Source organism: Neovison vison, chromosome 3, assembly GCF_020171115.1.
Source record: "Neovison vison isolate M4711 chromosome 3, ASM_NN_V1, whole genome shotgun sequence".
Lineage (NCBI taxonomy): Eukaryota > Metazoa > Chordata > Mammalia > Carnivora > Mustelidae > Neogale > Neogale vison.
In genome coordinates this window covers 47,237,738-47,256,884 of record NC_058093.1, presented here as the reverse complement: position 1 = coordinate 47,256,884, position 19,147 = coordinate 47,237,738, and the positions used below count along the sequence as shown (strand labels likewise).

Here is a 19,147-nt window from a genome sequence, read left to right as displayed (position 1 = left end):
AGGTAAAAGAGCAGGTACAGCCCAAGTACGAGTTCTGAGCAAGGAGGGCAGGGTGGACACCTGGGTCCTGGGTTCGCTGCTGGCACTTTGACCTAGAACACCTCCATCTTGTGCCTAGCCTGGCTAAATGTGCACAGGCTAGACACTTGGAACCCCAGGGATTCCAAGTGCTCTATACCTTATCGAAATCCATCTGTGGATGTGCTACTCTGACACTTTGATTTCACAGAAAAGTCTTAATCTTTAGAACTTGTGGGCTATCATTGTTGGAGGGAGATTCTCAGAGTTGTCCTGGTCAATATATCTTCATTTTTCTCCATCCATCTTGGTACAGAGGAGTGTCTGGTGGGACTCGGGCCCCAGAGAGGCCAGAACCTCTCTGGTTTATACTTTGCCTGTGTGACTCAAACCCTGCATTTAGAGATTTGTGGGGTTTTTTGTTTGTTCGGGTTTTTGTTTGTTTTTTGTTTTTGTTTTTTGTTTTAAGTCCTGAAACGCTGCTGGATAATGAGACCCTCTTAAATCCAGAGTCTGCTGATATACCCCTGATTGCCGCAACCTGTCTTCTAGCTTCTGATTTACGCATCGCTGTATTGGCAAGAATTTGGCAATGTTATTCTCCATTTAGGTAGTCGGTTTTCTTATTACTGTTGTGGATTCTCCCATTTTGGACACCTACCTTACCCCCATCGTAAAATCCACCTCCTTGCACTTTACTGAGTGTGTGTGGGGTTTGTGTAAAGCGGCAGGTAACCTACTGGGAAGCCTCCCTCTCCCGAAGTCCCCAAGGCAAGATGGCCCACACCCTCTTGCTTCACAGAGTAGTTCTTGGTCCTCCCCAGACAGCCTTTGAAGGCTCCTTCCAACCCTGCTATTTTATGGCTTGTTTCTAAATCCCCAGTGGATTAGAAGGGACCGAAGGACTTTTACAGGAGAACAGGGAGAACAAAGTAACTACAAACCCATAGCGAGCTCATAAAGGCAGTAGCTCTCAATCACCCTAAAGAGCTCGGGACCCCAAGGTCCACATTCTGTACTGCATGGGAGCGCAGGTTCACCGAGTCTTTGTCTTTGTGGCACAGCAGTCAGAGATTAAGGGGACTACAGGAGAAATTACTCAGCCATGCAGGAGAACCATCAATTGTGTAAGGATTTTACTTCAAAATGGTCAAATTTAAAAGTTTTGACATTAAGGGATCACTCCCTCAGGTCCAGGGGGAAAAGTTGCCCTCTCAAAGTTTTGGATGGTTTAGATTTTATTGTGATAGGTTTTGTTCGAAGCTAGTAGCCTGGGGGCAGAGCATCCTTTTTTCCCCCAAGAAACTTGTCTAAATATTAGTATTAGTAAGCAAAGTATAAATAACGTTTTGCTTTCTTTTGGTTGGGAGGTAAAAGGATCTGGGTTATAGAATGCAGATAAGTAACTTCCCTCTGGTTTTCTTCTTGTTTGCCCTCCCTTCCTGTCCCACACAGCAAAAACTGGCAGGCTGACATAGGCGGCCTCAGGACGGACTCTCTGGCTACTGACCGTTTTGCTGGTAAGTGTTACTGTCCTTTCTGAAGGTTTCTTGTCCCTGGGCTGCATGTGTACCTTCTTTCATTACGTTTCTAGTGGCTCCTGAGAGATTTGCTGTAACGACAGGAGCCATGTCCACGTGCACCCTTCAGGTGCATCATCTGGCTTCCACCTAGTTTTAAACCTATTATCTCAAATGTGAATTACGTTTGTTCAGGATTATCTGAATTTGGATCTTGCCTCTCTTGAGGAATGCAGGGCTTAATTTTCTTGAACTTGGAACAAGGTCTCACGGAGCTGTGAAAATTAGGCAAAAGCACTCTCTTATTACATCACTTACCTCTCTTATGCTTTGCCATGGTGGTGGAGAAAGACACTTGGAGCATAATGGCATGAAAGAGTGGGTTTCTCCTCATCACAGTAGCTTGGAGCTCACCTAGAGTTGAAGGGAGGAAGTGAACACACCTGCCTGGATGAGCCCGAGTCCTACTGCATACCCCGGCCCTCAGGCGTGGGGTCTGGAGGCAGAGACTGCTTGGTGCCTTCCATGAACTGAGGAACTGTGTGCCCTTGGGCCGGGTCCCACCTGCTCTGAGTCCACTCTGACCCGTGAGAGCTAGGACATCCAGACAAGAACCAGTCAGCCCCTGTCAGGCACTTCACCGCCCACTCCTTGCTGTTATAGTGTCACCAGTGGGCGCTAGGAGACTGCTCTTTGTGCCCTGGGACCTGTAGACATTGCTAGGGTGTGCGGTGCGCTGGGCCTTGCTGACCGGGCCCTCTATCCTTGCAGAGGTGGGCTGATTGCTTCTTGTAGCCACTGTCCTGTGGTGTATTTTATAAGCATCAGGAGGCACGTGGATGAACAAAATAACTGAGATGGCTGTTAGGAAAAGCTTCCAGAGGTTGATCTGCAGGCTGTCTCTATAGCCCCAGAGATTATAGGACTGGAGCTGTCAGCTGGGGCCTCTGGCTCCTCACATAGAGGATAATCTTTGAGGAGAGAGTTGTCCAAGGACCATCCTTCATTTGCATTTTTCCTTTCCTCATTTACTGAAAGTTTGGGTATCCTCTTGTATCAGAGGTTGTAAGTGAAGAAAATGGTGTGGTTTGCTGGTGAAACAGGATGAAGCCTTTGGCTAAAACTCTGTGCCTCACAGTTTGGCTGTGCCTTGACACTCTCGTCTCTGCCGCCCTCCCTCCCGCTTCAGTGGCTCACCCGGATTGTGCTTGGCGCGAGATCAACCATGAGCTCCGTTGCAGTTTTGACCCAAGAGAGCTTTGCTGAACACCGAAGTGGGCTGGTTCCGCAACAGATGAAAGGTGAATGCCCTTTTGTCCTCATCTTCCCATTTGGAGACACCGCTACTTCCAATCTTTGTCAGACCTTTAGGGCCTTTGAGAAGTGCCTTTTGGGACTAGAGGAGCTGCAGGGTGGAGCCTGGCCTCTCGCCTCTTCCCTGCTCCGTCTGGCACTGCCTGCGTGGCCCTTCTGTGCAGGGTGGAATTGGGTAGACTGACAGATACTTCTGGGTGCAGAAAGTTTTGAAGTGTGGACCACTTCCTTTCTGGAAAGCCAGTGATTTTGATCCTCGGTCATTAAAATGAGATTGTTTTTCAAAATTGCTCTCCCCCAGGTGTGGTGAACTAAAATCCTTCAAAATCTGGTATATATTTACAAAAACAGGATAGCTTGATTTGAATGCTAAAGGTTCATCTATAATCTTTCAGCTGTGTGTAGAATTACTTAAAATTTTCAGGTGAGAGAGTAGATTAACTGAATCACAGTCAGTTGTTAAGTGTAATTAAAATAAAAAATTCACTTCGTGCATCCCACTGGCTGTGTTGTAAGTGCTCATTTCTAGGGCAGTGGAGGCCCACATCGTGCAGAGTGCCTGCCAGACATACTCTCTTTACCTGATGCACCAGCCCTGTAGAGTCTGCATTTCTAGATGAGGGAAGCAAGGCTCTGACGGGCTCCAGTTGCTTGTCAGCACCAGGCCTTTACTGGTGTCCCGGGATAGCACAGCTGCGCAGCTAGAAGTGGTGAACCCCGAGGTGGACGCAGGCATGTCTGATTCCAAAGGTCATCTCCCTGCTCTGTGGCACATCCATTCACAGTGGGTTTTATTGAGCCCTGCCATTGCTGGGGCATTTGGGGTGATCCAAAACAGTCCCTCTCCTGTTTTCACGGAGCTGTGGTTAATGGGACACAAAACCGTGAATGATCAGGGCACTGTGGGGAATGGAAGCACTTACTGCTCTTGTTGCTCTTTGCAGGGGGCAGGGGTCAGAGATGGCAGCTCCCACAAGGGTGATTTTCTGCACCGTGTACTCTGGTGGGCAGTCGGCTGGAGTCTGCCTCAGAGGCAGTCCCCACAGGCAGTGCTGAGCAGCAGCGTTATCTTGTTCTGCGAACCGAAGGGCTGGTTATGTGCGAGGCATCGTCATAGTTGTGATTTTTTTAAGTATAGGATCAGCAGGGTCTGGGGCTGAAATTCTTTGTGGTAAGGCCTGTTTTCAAGGGGCTCACCCCGTTCAGAGAGGAGTGGGGCCCCCAGTGTCTGAACTGACCGCTCATAAGGAAGGCTACTTCTCCAGGCCACATGCTGAACCTGAGGGCACGCTGGGCCTAGGGACCTCCTGGGATGCTTTCCCATCACTGAATGAAGGGATTGGGGTACAGGGTGTCACTCAAGCAATTAATGTTGTTTCTCTTCTTTCTTGACATTAAAACTCTTCAAGTGTTTTTTTGTCTAATGTTGAAAGCACTGTATTTCCTTTTAATCCATGTTGGCCGGTCCAGTTGCTACTTTAAATTCAGAAGAGGAGAGCGACCCCCCAACCTACAAAGATGCCTTTCCTCCACTCCCGGAGAAATCAGCTTGCTTGGAAAATGCCCAGGAGCCTGCTGGCGCCTGGAGTAACAAGATCCGGCCCATCAAAGCTTCTGTCATCACTCAGGTAGAAACTTCTTTCTTTTCTTTACCTGCTCCTCCAAGCAGGAAGTGGAAGCATCTGATGGAATGGGTTCTGAACACACACGAATGAGCGGGCTTTGGGGCATGTAAGGGGAGAGGCTTTCGGAGTAGATCCGACCCCACTGCTTGTGAGCCATCCATGCTCATGCTTACTGTCTGTCCCGGCACTCGAGGAACGGGTCCCGTTGTTTCTTAGGTCCACTGCAACCGTCTCTGCTCCCAGTTGCTGGAAGGGGCTTTCCACGTCACCAGCCCCAACAAGAACTTGTCCGTCTTCTCTGCTTTCTCTCCCACCATGTCAAAGCAAGTCTTTTCCTTTTGGCGTATGTGACCCCATTTTCTTGGTTTTCTTTGATCTCGTTACCCCACCTCTCTGTTACCTTAGCATGGGATATTGGCAGGCAAAGTACTTCTCTCTGTGTGTACTCGTGTTGGGTCGTGGTTGCCGATCACCTACTACCCACTTGCTGAGAAGTCCCCTTCACTGAACCTGAGACTCTTAACCAATTGTATCCTGGATCTTTCCATTCTGGTGGCTGTCTAAGATGGGACTGGTGTGTCCTCAGTCTTCCTGATCATGTTAACTGCACCATGTTCTACATAGGGGTTCAGACCCAAGAACAGGAGTCATTTTGGTTCCTCCTGCTTCCACCCTTGCCTCTGCTCACTCCCTCCTCCACAGAACAGCTGGAGTGAAGCTGGATCATCGGTCAGCTTGTATCCTCCTGCCTGAACCCTGCTTCGTTGCCTTCTCCTCTTGCTGTAGAAAAGAGGCATAGGAACCCGGCCCTTTCCTTTCTTCCTGCTTGGACTGCACCCCACTTTGCTCATACTACTCCCCGCCTGCCCCTGTTCATTGCCCTCACCCTTTTGCTCTTGCTGACCTCTGAGTGTGGTGGTTCTCTGTGTCCCCCTGTCTCCCAGCCTCTCTCCCTTCCCCGTCTCTTCCCTCCGCTGCACTCGGCTGCCACCTGATGCTTCTTTGCTGTCTGTGTCAGGGAGTCGTTCTCTTTGCTGGAGCGCCTGCCTCCTGCCCTTTGGTGCTGTCTGCCTCTCCACTCCAGTCTCTCTGGCCTAGGAGCAGGGATACATAGAGATGAGTGAACTCGTGCTCCTTACTCTGCATATTCAGTGCCTAAACCCTTACACGCCCTCCCATCTCTTGATGTCTTCACCTTCCCTTTTTGACCTTTGCTGAGTAGGTGTTCCATGTACCCCTGGAGGAGAGAAAATACAAGGACATGAACCAGTTTGGAGAAGGTGAACAAGCAAAAATCTGCTTGGAGATCATGCAGAGGACTGGTGCCCATCTGGAGCTGTCTCTTGCCAAAGACCAGGGCCTCTCCATCATGGTGTCAGGGAAGCTGGACGCTGTCATGAAAGCCCGGAAGGACATTGTCGCTAGACTGCAGACTCAGGTGGGTCTCGCCAGCCCCGTCCTCCTGGTGGGTGTACTGCAGTTCTGTGCCACTGGCTCCCAACACATACGGCTCTGGTTTCATCAGATCCTTCCCTCCTAGGTCTTCAAGTCCAGAGTTCAGAGGTAGTGCAACAATGTTCGGGACCTCAGCATTTTTAGCTGAAAAAAACACTAAATCAGTGACAGAAGGGGGGACACCAACCATTTTTGCTATTTGGGCAAATAGACTGGAAGATAAAGGCTTGTCCCAGAGGCCAAGACATTCAGAGAAGCCAGGACTGCAGGATGGTAGAATGAGGACATCACCACAAGTCACTCATTCCCAGGGCGAGATTCAAGAGTCACCCCACTGCTGCTTAAATATGCATTTCCAGATCCTATCTCGGGAGAGTACAAGTTCAAATGTTACTTGTTTTCAACCAGTTCCCATAGTCCTTAGCAGTCTGATAGCACTACTTGAAATTTACTGGAGGACTATTGTAATAAGTAAGTAAACCTGTGATGCGTTTCTCCACATGGTATCATTTAAAGATCAAGGTAAACGCAGAGAATCTTACTCAGATGTCAATGATGGGTGCCTGGGTGGCACAGTCGGTTGAGCATCAACTCCTGATTTTAGCTCAGGGCGTGATCTTGAGGTCCTAAGATCAAGCCCCATGTTGGGCTCTGTGGTTGGCGCAGAGTCCGCTTGGGATTTTCTCTCCCTCCGTCCGTCCCCTGGCACACATACGTGCGCGTGCTCTCTCTCATTCCCTCACTCTCTAAAATAAGTGACTTTTTTTTAAAGTTAAAAAAATGTTTCATTGAATAGATAGAGCTTTAGTTGGGTTTACTTAGAAACGGAGGTCCAGGAGGTGCCTGTCTAGTTAAGTCAGTATACTGAGTACAACTTTTGATCTTGGGGTTGGAAGTTCGAGCCCTCCATTGGATAGAGATACTTTAAAATACAGCCTCCAAAAAAAGAAGAAGTGGGGGTCCTCCCCAGAGTCTGTGAGCTGACTGGGGAGCAGCTCTAGAATATGGTGGCTAGAAGGTAGGGCACTGTGGGTCAGGAGCCAGGGGCTCAGCAGGGAGGACAGGATTTGCCCTGTACTGTCCAAGCTCTCTCTCCCTCGGCCACACAGGGCCTTGGGATAGTCCCTAACCCCCACAGTAGCTTCAGGGAATGAAATGATTAAGTGGAAGTAGTTTAAAATATGTGTCAGTTGCTTCATATTGTAGCTAGTGCATAGCAGTAAGCTCTCAGGCTTTTGCTGTTTACTGGTTTGTGAATATTTGAGTATTTTGTGATTGAAAACTAGGCAGGGAGGAGACCCAAACCACTCCACTCCTCTCTGCACCCCCACACATCTGCTGCCATTACTTTAAAGCAGATTGCAGATATGTTATTCACTTGTAAATCATTCCATGGGCCCCAATTTTTTTTAAAGATTCTTATTTATTTGAGAGAGTGAGAAAGAGCACAGAGGGAGAGGGAGAAGCAGACTCACTACTGAGCCCCAGGGAGTCCAGTTGTGGGACTGGATCAGGACTCAGGGCCCTGAGATCATGACCTGAACCAAAGACAGACCTTTTCCAACTGAGCCACCCAGGCGCCCCTATTTTTTTCTTTTTTCTTAAATAATCTACTGGGCTGTTAACTCACTTATTAAAATTAATTATAATTTCTGGACATATACCCATATTTAACATGGTCTGTGTATGAACTTTCCTTATTATCTCCAGATGTCTTTCTGAGTTGACGTGTTTAAATCGGCATCCAAACAAGGCCTGCCTGCTGTGTGTGTTGGGGCTCATGCCCTCTTCCGTTCTTCAGCAGTGCCCTCCCCTCCTTTTCTTAAAGCCTTTGATTTTGGGGGACAAGCAGGTGTTTGCTTTGTCTCACTGTCCCTCACTGTTGCCTGTGAAGTGGTGGTTATATCCCGGTGGTTACTTTCACATTCAGCTTACTTGTCTGGCAAGAAAACTTGTGGGTGGTCCTGTGTAGTTGTTGTTGACTCCCAGATGGATCCCTAGACTCAGGAGTCTTCAGCAAATCCATCCATGAATAAAGTTCTTGATTATTCTTGATTATTCTCCACAGTTCACTGCGGTGTGGATGGCAGCTTTCTGGCCCCCTGCCCCACACTGGTTGCTGTCCTTATGACGAGCTTGCCTCCACCGGCTGCTCAGGCAGTGTTGGGACTGCATTGGCGCTGCAGCATCTCTGCTGGGGATCCGTGAATCCTTCTCTGTGTCATTATAAACTTTTGATATATTGATTAGTTGTTAAGGTGAGATTGCATCATCTTTGGACAGTGGGACCCCGTTTGGGTTGGCACCCTGCAGCTTTCTGGGGTGACCATTCATGTCTCCCAGCTCCTAATCTCTAATACGGAGAGTGCCGGGCTGATCATGGCCATAGACCTAATGTGGAACTCTTCACCTATCACATGAGTTCAAACTGATAGTTGTAATGAAGATGAAAGATGGAGTTTTTTAAAGGTTTTTACCTTTTTAAGATTTTATTTATTTGAGAGAGTGTGAGCATGAGAGGGGGAAGGGCAGAAGGAGAAACAAACGAACAGGGAGCCTGATGCAGGGCTCAATCCCGGAACTCCAGGATCATGACCTGAGTTGAAGGCAGTCGCTCAACCAACTGAGCCACCCAGGTGCCCCCAAAAGATGGAATTTTAAAATCACTAGAAGGAACGCATGCTGTCATCTTGAGATATAGTTAGGTTGGTACAAAGAGCGGTGTAATAAGGTTCAGTCAGAGACAGCCTCTGCACCCTGTCCTTCCCTCCCCTGCCAGCTGGCCATTCATCGTCTTTGATGGACCTTTCTCTTGTTCCGGTTGGAGAGTAGAAGCAGAAGATGACTTGCCACAGTAAACCCTGTTCTGCATCTTGTCTTTTCCTACATTATTTTCTGGAGGTGTCTACATATCAGCAAATAGTGGCTCCGCTCCTTCCTTTGTACAACTGCGAGATGCTCACCAGATGTGGTGGGATTTATTCAAGCATTCCTGTTGATGGGTATTTGGGTGCCTTCCCGATTTTTCTTTTACACATCATGTCTCAATAAAAACCTTGCGTGTGTGGGATTTCCTGTTTCATCCGTTGTGTCTCAAGATCCCTTTCCTAGCAGTGAGATGGCTGGGTCAGAGAGCAGCACACATAAGTAATTGTGCGGTAGTTGTGGGCCTGTCCCTCAGGTGCTGCCCATTGTCTGCACTCTCCAGGGCCTCCCCCACCACCTTGCCACACCCATCAAAAGCTTGGGCTTTTGTCAGTCTGGAAGGTAGCTGAGTATACTTTTATTTTGGATTTTTCAAATGAACAAGATTGAGTGTCTTTTTAATATTTAAGGACTCTGGGTTTTGTTTTGTGCACTGTCTTTGGACAGTGGTGGAGGCCTCTACCTTTTCCATCAGAGGTAGAGGCCTCCACCTTGCTTGGTGTAGTTGGGTCCTTAAAAACTCTGCACCTTACAGACCACATTTCCCACTTTGCTATTTGTTTTTTGATCTTGGTGTGTTTGCTGTATGACTTTTTATTCTATTGCAGTCAAATTCCATTACTCTTTTTGTTCTTTTGAGTCCTTATTAGGAAAATTTTTTTTCACTTCCAGGTTGTAAGAAATCTCATCTTTTCTCTGGTGCCTGGAAGGGGGGCTCTTCCGTTTCAGTTCCTGATGAGTTTGGGATTTCTCTGGAACAGTGCAAGGTGCAGACCCACTTTCATCCTTCTCCAGAATCTGTTAGGTTGCCAACACCAGTTTTAAGTTTTCCCCACCCTGTGATTTGATTGGCTCTTTTTACGAAGTGTGCTCTGTTCTTTGTGTGGGTTTTTGGTTCTAAAGTGTTGGTCTACCTCTCTGTGTACTAGTGTTCTGTTCTAAGGGAAGTAGTCTTATATTTAGTACAGTTGTCAACATTCCTCCTGTACTGTCCTTTTGCAGGTTTTTCCTGTCCCATTCTTTGTTGTTCCACCATACAGACTTCATAATCTACTTTTTTTTTTTTTTAAGATTTTATTTATTTATTTGACAGAGATCACAAGTAGGCAGAGGCAGGCAGAGAGAGAGAGAGAGGAGGAAGCAGCTCCCTCCTGAGCAGAGAGCCCGACATGGGGCTCGATCCCCAGAACCCTGGGATCATGACCCGAGCTGAAGGCAGAGGCTTTAACCCACTGAGCCACCCAGGCGCCCCCATAATCTACTTTTTTATCAGAACTGCATTAGATCTCTTCAGTGTTTTGTGATTTCTTTTTTTTTTTTTTTTTTTTTTAAGATTTTATTTATTTATTTGAGAGAGAGATAGTGAGAGAGAACATGAGGGAGGAGAAGGTCAGAGGGAGAAGCAGACTCCCCATGGAGCTGGGAGCCCGATGCGGGACTTGATCCCGGGACTCCGGGACCACGACCCGAACCGAAGGCAGTCGTCCAACCAACTGAGCCACCCAGGCGTCGCTGTTTTGTGATTTCTCATGCACATGTCCCACCTCTTTTGTTGGGTTGTATCTAGCTACTTTGTCTTTGTCTCTTTTTCCCTGTTGGGATGGCCATTCTTTCCCATTACATCTTCCAAGTGGTGGGGCACTTGGGTGGCTCAGTGGGTTAAAAGCCTCTGCCTTCGGCTCAGGTCATGATCCCAGGGTCCTGGGATCGAGCCCCACATCAGGTTCTCTGCTCCATGGAGAGCCTGCTTCCTCCTCTCTCTCTGCCTGCCTCTCTGCCTACATCTTCCAAGTGGTTACTGTTAGTTTAAGTTAAAGTTGTTGATGCTGGATTATAGTTCTCTTCTCCCTGTTACACACCTCAGAAGTTTTAAAAAGTTGTGCGTTCCCAGAGGTGCCGGCCTGTGTTCTTTCTTGTCCCATCTTTGTGCCTCCTTTGCTTCCTTGGGTGTCCTTCCATGGGGCCATGTTCCATGTGGGTCCACCCTCAGCAGGCTCTCCCCTCAAGCACAGCTCTGGGTACAGGCTGAGCTGGGTGTGTATGTTTGTCACATTTAAAAGCTAATGTTTTTATTTTCTTTACACATTTTTAATTATGACTAGATTTAAATTCTGTGGAGGCAGTCAACTGGATTCTTCTTATGTGTATCACTGATTACCTAATATCGAACCACTTTGGGAGTAAACATTACTCGAACAGAACATATGAGCTGCTGGTCTTTCTGCTCTAGTTGGGAAGTGAGGACCTTTTTTATTGCCTCTGTGAAACAATTTAACATTTTTGTTTTGAGTGTTAAGTGGTCTGCTATAAGCTTATCCCCTGATTGGCCTGTGAGTCTGCTTCACTGGTGCTGGGAGTGTTGACACTTCCTTTCTTAAGTCTTCTTGGCAGCTACTGTCTGCACAGAGTCAGGAAGACTAGGAGCCCCTGTCCTCCTTGCTCTCTGTCACCTCAGAAAGTTGCTTGATTTGTAGCATTTGGATTCACTGGATGAACGCTTTGGATTATTTCTATTTTATTTCCTCAGACAGGTTATCTATTTTAAACTGGTGGTAAAAGAGATAGAAAAAAGAGTTTATTATGGGTTATAGGGCTTATGGTTGGGGGAAAAAATAGCCAGGGCCTCCAGTAACAAATCAGTCTGGTTAGTCAATATGTACCTACTTTCCTGTCTTGTCCTAGGATGGTGTTAGCAATCATCAAAGTGGAAAATAAGATAGATTAGCATTCCTGAATATTCCTGTTCTTATGATGGCTTAGTGGGCCAAGAAGATGTTGAACAAATAATTACCCCTAAATAATTAAGACAACTGAAGGTGTGACATGGGACCATAGGAATGTATCACACTTGAACTTTTCCTAGCCTTGGGGTCAGGTTAAGCTTCCCCAAGAACATGATGTTAACTCGAGACTGTTCTGAGGGACGGGTTGGAGGCTGGCTAGGCAGGAATGGCATTTCAGCTGTAGAAAATATTGTGGAGAAATAGGCTTTTTTGTAACCTACAGACATCAGCGTTCTTTGGTTCTCTTCCTCTTGTAGGCCTCAGCGACTGTAGCCATTCCCAAAGAACACCACCGCTTTGTTATTGGCAAAAATGGAGAGAAACTGCAAGACTTGGAGCTCAAAACTGCAACCAAAATCCAGATCCCACGCCCAGACGACGCCAGCAATCAGATCAGGATCACCGGTACCAAAGAAGGCATCGAGAAAGCTCGCCATGAAGTCCTACTCATCTCTGCTGAGCAGGTGGGGCCAGCTGAGAGGTTGGAGTGTGTGCACTGGCCTTAGCCCCAGAGCCACACCCTCATGGTTCTGTCCTTCCCAGGACAAACGTGCTGTTGAGAGGCTGGAAGTGGAGAAGGCGTTCCACCCCTTCATCGCCGGGCCATATAACCGACTTGTTGGTGAGATCATGCAGGAGACAGGGACACGCATCAACATCCCCCCACCCAGTGTCAACCGGACAGAAATCGTCTTCACGGGAGAGAAGGAGCAGTTGGCTCAGGCTGTGGCTCGCATCAAGAAGATCTACGAGGAGAAGGTAGCAGTTGGGAAGAGCATGTAGGGTGGTCACGCGGAGGTGTGGCTTAGGCCCAGCTCCACCCCTAGTCTCTTGTGTCTAGACAAGTTCGGTTTCCGGTCAGTTAGGACGGGGTGCTGCTGGGCAGGGAAGAGAGGCTGGAGCTCTGAGCTGGATGGGCAGGCTGCGGCAAGCCTGCAGCATGGAGCTGGCCATGTCTCTGAGCTAGTGGTTAGCCTCACCCTGGTGGGCTGTGAAGTCCCAACCTTTTTCTCGGAGGTGTGGATGGAACTTGGGGTCAGTCTGGGCAGGACTTAAATTCTCAGATGATTCTCATGGGGAGAAAACCCAGTCCTCCTTGCTCAGTGGAGTTTCTGGGGAATGGGCTTTTCCCTGTCTTCCCTTGCTGGGGCTCAGAGTATAGTCTAGGGCTCTGCGCTTGCTCCCTCCCTTTTTGGTGACAGCGTTCTGTCCCCACCTGTTCCTCCCTGGCCCTTCCCTCTGATGCCCTTATGGTGCTCTTCCTTAGAAAAAGAAGACCACAACCATCGCCGTGGAGGTGAAGAAATCCCAGCACAAGTATGTCATCGGGCCGAAGGGCAATTCCTTACAGGAGATCCTGGAAAGAACGGGAGTTTCTGTGGAGATCCCACCGTCAGACAGCATCTCGGAGACTGTGATACTTCGAGGCGAGCCTGAAAAGCTAGGGCAGGCACTGACTGAAGTCTATGCCAAGGTAACTGCCTTCAGGAGTGGATCCTAGCTGCTTCTTGTGGGGCTGGCTTCTCGACTCGCGTTTCCGGGCCCCGGGAGCAGGGACTGTGTCGGGCAGGGAGCACGAGCATGGAGCCCAGACTGCACAGCCCACCACTCTGCTTCCTGGTTTCCTAGGCCAACAGTTTTACTGTGTCGTCTGTCTCTGCTCCTTCCTGGCTGCACCGGTTCATCATCGGCAAAAAAGGGCAGAATCTGGCCAAAATCACTCAGCAGATGCCCAAGGTGAGGAGGCATTGGGAATTTGTTACTCTGCGTTCTTGCTTTTGTCCTTCCCCTTCTGACATTTGTTTTCTTGCTGTTTATTCTGGGGATGGCCCTGGAAATGGTGGCACATTGTGTGTGTGACAGTTTCCGTGGTTAGCTGAGGAGGAGAAAAATAAATTTTTAAAAATACTCTGTCATTCTTTTGGTTTTTTTACCCAGAGACTGTGTATCTTGCTTGATTTCATGACTACCTTAGTAGACGTCTCCCTTGTCTGTCACAGCACAGTAACTTGCACACAGTTCGATCTGTGCTCTTCGAAGAGCACATGTGTGTGCAGCTCGTGTGAGGCTTGGAGTGACGGCCTTTTCATGCTTTCCATCTTTGTCCTTGACGTCTTCCCACTTTTCCAGAGATCACCGCAGCTCCCAGTGAACATGCACAGGATGGCTTGCCAGAGAACATATCCCCTCTGCTGTCCTCTTGTTCACACTTAGTTTCCAACTGACTTCTTAGTCCTTTTGCTTTCCTAACCTCTGAGCCCTGGTTCACACAGATGCAGTGGCTTCGTGGGGCTGCTCTCTCCTACTGCCCTTGTACCCTGTTGCCTTCTTGCCTGGTGTGTTGTAAATGAGGACAGAGCAGCCTTGCCTGTGGACCATCCCTGGGCAGCTGTACATGAGTTAAAATTCCATCCCTGTTGTTTATCTCATTTCTTACTTGAGCAGAGAAGAGTGGCCCTGGAGGTGCCTGGGTGGCTCAGTCAGTTGAACATCCAGCTATTAATTTCAGCTCAGGTCGTGATCTCAGAGTGGTGGGATCAAGCCCCTCGTTGGACTCTGTGCTAAGCTGTTTGAGACTTTCTCTTCCTCTTCCTCTCCCCCACCCCCTCACTTGTGCACATGCAGGAACACACATGGTCTCTCTCACTCTTAAAAATTAAATAAAAGAAGAATGGGCCCATAATAGTAAAAGTGGTGCTGGGAATGATGGGGGCAGTTGGTACTGATGTGCTTTCAGTCTGTGGTTTTGCTGTTAGGTACATCGTGGAGGATATCACAGTTCCCATATCTGGTGACAGGAAGAGGATTAGGCCATGATATTTAGACCAGAGTAATAGGCATCCCCCAGTATCCCCCTTCAGTATTCCAGGGGAGTTTGTGGACATGTGTTTACATAAAGCAATTGGGATTGGCCGCTGCGTCAGCAAAGCTCCACAGGTTCTGAGAGGGTACTGCCACTGTGCCATCCTGACCATCTCTTTCCTGATTCTGCTGTGGTAGGTGCACATCGAGTTCACAGAGGGTGAGGACAAGATCACCTTGGAAGGCCCCACAGAGGATGTAAACGTGGCCCAGGAACAGATCGAAGCCATGGTCAAAGACTTGGTAAGGTGCCCCTTTGCGTGTTCTGGGTGCTGCTGAACCGAGGAATAGCCAGTATATCATCATTTGCCTGTCACACATCATGTAGGTGGGTGGGCCTGGGGACATCTGGGGTGAGCACTAGGCTCTGAAGTAGAAGCTGGCAAAATCCAGGAAGGTCACAGATAGGTCTTTCAAGGGGGCCAGAGGACAGTCTTGGAATAATGACCGAAGGTGACAAAGGCAAGAGCTGTCAGCTCGTAGACTTGGGCTCTGGTGATGTGTCTGACCACGGTACACGCCATGGCCTCGAGAGCTTGTCTCTGGACTCGTTCTGTTTTCCTGCAGATTAACCGGATGGACTACGTGGAGATCAACGTGGACCACAAGTTCCACAGACACCTCATCGGGAAGAGCGGGGCCAACAGTGAGTGGGGCTAATGGCACGGAGGGCAACCGTGGTGGAAGAAAGTCGTGCTTTCTGACCGGGTGTCCTAGTCTTCTCCTCCGGCTGTAGTTGGTCTGCAGACCTGGGACCTCAACCAGCCTAGTCAGAGGCCACGGTGAAGGCGCACCTAAGCCCGATGGGTTGACATCTGGGCTTCGCAGTCCCCATGGACTCAGTGGTGCACAGGGCCCTGGTGGGGCCACCCCAGGAGTAGGAAAGGTCGGGGGCTCATGGGCATGCCTTTTGGTACATGTACTAAGGCTGTAGCCCAGGTGAGCTTGCTCAGACTAGGGGTGTGAATGCAGTTTGCAGAAAGTGGGCTGAGTGAACACTCTGCCCAGATGGAGACTGTTTTCTGAAATCCCACACCTGGGCGCAGCTTGCCTGCGAGGCCACCCCCAACATCGCAGTGTGCTCCTGGTTCTGCGCCTCACCGGCAGCCGATGGTGAGAGGGCAGTGCGCAGCCTGGGTCCTTCCTGCGGTTGCAGGGAACCCACCTGTGCTGACAGGGTGCCCTGCAAGTGTGTCCCCTTCGATTTTTGCCTGATGTCATCCAGTTTGTGTTCGTAACTAGTGTGAGCTTGTCAGTTCCGCTGTATTTGGTGTCAGTCCTGTATGCCCGGGGACTTTTCATAATGGTAGTGACAGTCCACGGACAGAGTCCATGGAAGCTCCCTGTGGTGTTCCCTTGCACATGTTCCTTGAGCCATGCACACACCGTAACTTGGTTTTGTTTTTGTTTTGATTAACGGTATAGTATCTTTTTTTTTTTTTTAAAAGAACATAAGGAAGTGCAGTTCTGACATTCATTTCTGTTGTCTGCTCTCTAGGAGTGTGAGACCACCAGCATGGTTCACGCTATGTCTGGTCTGTTTTTGCTTTCATCCCCTACCCCCACTCTTTACTTTTCATGGTCTGAAGTCTCCAGTCTGGCTTCTGAGTCCTTGGCTCTGGTTGTCTCTGCATATGCTCATGATGCTCCTCGGTGGTCCCTATGGAACTTGGGCAAAGTGCTGGTCTTGTTTCCTGGGATAAGGCCTCCCCAGGGTGTGGGAGCTTGGGTCTCTAACCATAGACACTGGCCTTTGTCCAAAGTAGGTGACAGAACTCCATATGTTTTGCAGAGACAGGGAAGCACTCAATTTGGATCTGAGCTGATGGGGTACTTTCTCTAGGCAGCAATGTTTGGCCTCCATGGAGCCCTAAGGTGGTCATTGGGGTACTCTTGTTTTTAGTTATGTAAAGCCTTCCGATTTTTAGTGGTTTCTATTTTTGTTTTTTTTGAGAGTAATTTTGTGACTTAAGAACAGTGGTTCAGTTCCCAAACTTGCTTCCACATTAGAAACACCTGGGATCTTTATCAATGGAACAGAATAGAGAACCCAGACATGGACTATCGGCTATATGGCCAACTAATCTTCGACAAAGCAGGAAAGAATGTCCAATGGAAAAGAGACAGTCTCTTCAACAAATGGTGTTGGGATAATTGGACAGCCACAGCAGAAGAATGAAACTGGATCATTTCCTTACACCACACACAAAAATAGGCTCAAAATGATGAAAGACCTAAATGTTAGGCAGGCACCCATTAAAATCCCTGAGGAGAACACAGGCAGCGACCTCTTTAACATCGACCAAGGTGACTTCTTACTAGACACATCTCCAAAGGCAAAAATGAACTTTTGGGACTTCGTTAAGACAAAAAGCTTCTGCCCAGGAAAGGAAAAAAAAGGGAAAAAAAAGCTTCTGCCCAAATAGAAAATAATTGACAAAACCAAAAGATGACCAACAGAATGGGGGAAGATATTTATAAATGCCATATCAGATAAGGTATCCAAAAATCTATAAAGAACTTAATCAAACTCAGCACCAAAATAATCCAGTCAGGAAATGGGCAGAGCACGAACACACATTTCTCCAAAGAAGACATACAGATGGCTGGGGTTCCTGGGTGGCTCAGTCGGTTAAGCCTCTGCCTTCGGCTCAGGTCATCATCTCAGGATCCTGGGACCCAGCGCCACATAGGGCTCCCTGCTCAGTGAAGATTCTGCTTCTCCCTCTCCCTCCGCCTTGGCCGCCATTCGGGCTCACACTCTCTCTCCCTCAAAGAAATAAAATCTTAAAAAAGACAACATACAAATAGCCAGCAGACACATGAAAAGATGCTCAACATTATGTGGCATCAGAGAAATAAAAATCAAAACCACAGTGACCTCATACCAGTCAGAACAACAGATGCTGGGAAGGATTCAGAGAAAAGGGAACCCTGTTACACTGTTGGTGGGAATGCAAACTGGTGCAGCTACTGTGGAAAACAGGATGGAGATTCCTCAAGAACTATTACAGAGCTACTCTACAACCCAGCAATTGAACTACTTGGGTTTTTATCCAAAGGATACAAACATAGTCCTCTGAAGGGGCACCTGCATCCCAATGTCTAGAGCAGCAGTGTCCACAACAGCCAAGCTATGAAAAGAGCCCAGATGTCCATCAACAGATGAATGAAGAAAAAGTTGTGTGTGTGCACATGATGGAATATTACTCAGCCATCAAAAAAGTGAAATTTGCCATTTGCACCGATGTGAATGAAACTAGAGGGTATTATTCTAAGTGAAATAACTCAGTTGAAGAAGGACAATTGTATGATCTTACTCATATGTGGAACTTAAGAAACAAAACAGGATCGTAGAGGAAGGAGGGAAAAATAAAATCACCCTAACAGACCCTTAATCGTAGGAAACAAATTAAGGGTTGTCATTGGGGAGGAGGGTGGGCGAATGGGGTAACTGCGTGACGCATGTAAGAGGACCCGTGATGGAATGAGCACTGGCTGTTGCAGAAGACTGATGAATCACTGAACTCTACCTCTGAAATTAATAACACAGAATGTGTTAATTAATTGAGTTTAAATTTTAAAAAGCTTTCTAATGTTTCACAACGCTCCTGGTGAAAATAGTAGTTATCAGTGAATTAACTTTTCTGATACCACATAATCTAATGTGTCAACTCCATATTTTAGTAAACTATTATTTTCTAGGTCATCAATACATGAGTAAAAGATCCAAAGTAAAAAAAAAAGAAAGCAGCTGTGGTCTTTAAAGTACTCTAAAGCCCCAGCCATAGCCCAGAGCAGCGAACCCTCATGGCCTGAGTGGTCCCAGCCGTCAGTCACATGACGCTGTCAGGGTGATGCCGACTCGGTTGGTGCAGGTGCAGACCACAGCTCGTCTGAGAGAACGGAGAGTTCTTGGTACGGTGGCTTCATCTCCCTCTTTGCAGGATGGCTGATGAGGTGGTTTCGCCCTATTCTGCCAGGTTGTAGTCACTGACAGAACTTAGTTGATTCTGAGTCCAAAATGTGTTTCCTTTTGTATTCTTAAGTAAACAGAATCAAAGACCAGTATAAGGTGTCCGTGCGCATCCCTCCTGACAGTGAGAAGAGCAACCTGATTCGCATCGAGGGGGACCCACAGGGTGTACAGCAGGCCAAGCGGGAGCTGCTGGAGCTCGCCTCTCGGATGGTAAGACCTGCAGTTGAGTCCTGCCCGGGGGGAGCCCACGGACCTGTGTCAGGGCCTCTGTGGACTAGCATTGTTGTCACCTGCAGTGCTGCAGAAGGGGAATCACTCGCTTGGGAGTGGCTCTGCGGCAGGGGTTTCCGCCTTGGCCAAACCCAAGTCTCTGATGCTTGAGGGACCAATTCTGAAAAGCACCCAAGTGACTCCCACGTGCAGCTAAGGTTGAAAATTCCTGCTGTGTGGTTGTCTGCAACTCTGAGGGTTGGAGGAGAGGGGGGCATGAGTTCTGTTCCTGGGGCTAAGCTGCCAGCACTGGTGTGTTTTTCTGGAGTGTGTGAGTCAGATGCAGATAACCATGTAGCAGTGATTGTCCAGTCTGGCTGCATGTAGGGGTCACTGGGGTGCCTTTCAGAATCCAGAGTTACCTACTGGGTGAGTGATCGTAGCTTAGCACAGACA

At 48.3% G+C, this 19,147-nt stretch overlaps 1 protein-coding gene across 3 annotated transcripts in view; it reads left to right on the top strand.

The window, feature by feature from the left end:
* LOC122902478 (high density lipoprotein binding protein) overlaps positions 1-19,147 on the top strand; it is a 72,981-nt gene that overhangs the window by 35,783 nt on the left and 18,051 nt on the right. For all 3 annotated transcript variants that reach the window (XM_044242020.1, XM_044242021.1, XM_044242022.1), the window contains exons 2-12: positions 1,474-1,538; positions 2,728-2,839; positions 4,323-4,480; positions 5,700-5,915; positions 11,898-12,104; positions 12,184-12,399; positions 12,908-13,114; positions 13,270-13,377; positions 14,641-14,745; positions 15,070-15,148; positions 18,552-18,691. In XM_044242020.1, coding sequence (XP_044097955.1) covers positions 2,764-2,839; positions 4,323-4,480; positions 5,700-5,915; positions 11,898-12,104; positions 12,184-12,399; positions 12,908-13,114; positions 13,270-13,377; positions 14,641-14,745; positions 15,070-15,148; positions 18,552-18,691 — 1,512 coding nt within the window. In that variant the 5' untranslated portion in view covers positions 1,474-1,538; positions 2,728-2,763. The remainder of the gene's footprint in view (positions 1-1,473; positions 1,539-2,727; positions 2,840-4,322; positions 4,481-5,699; positions 5,916-11,897; positions 12,105-12,183; positions 12,400-12,907; positions 13,115-13,269; positions 13,378-14,640; positions 14,746-15,069; positions 15,149-18,551; positions 18,692-19,147) is intronic.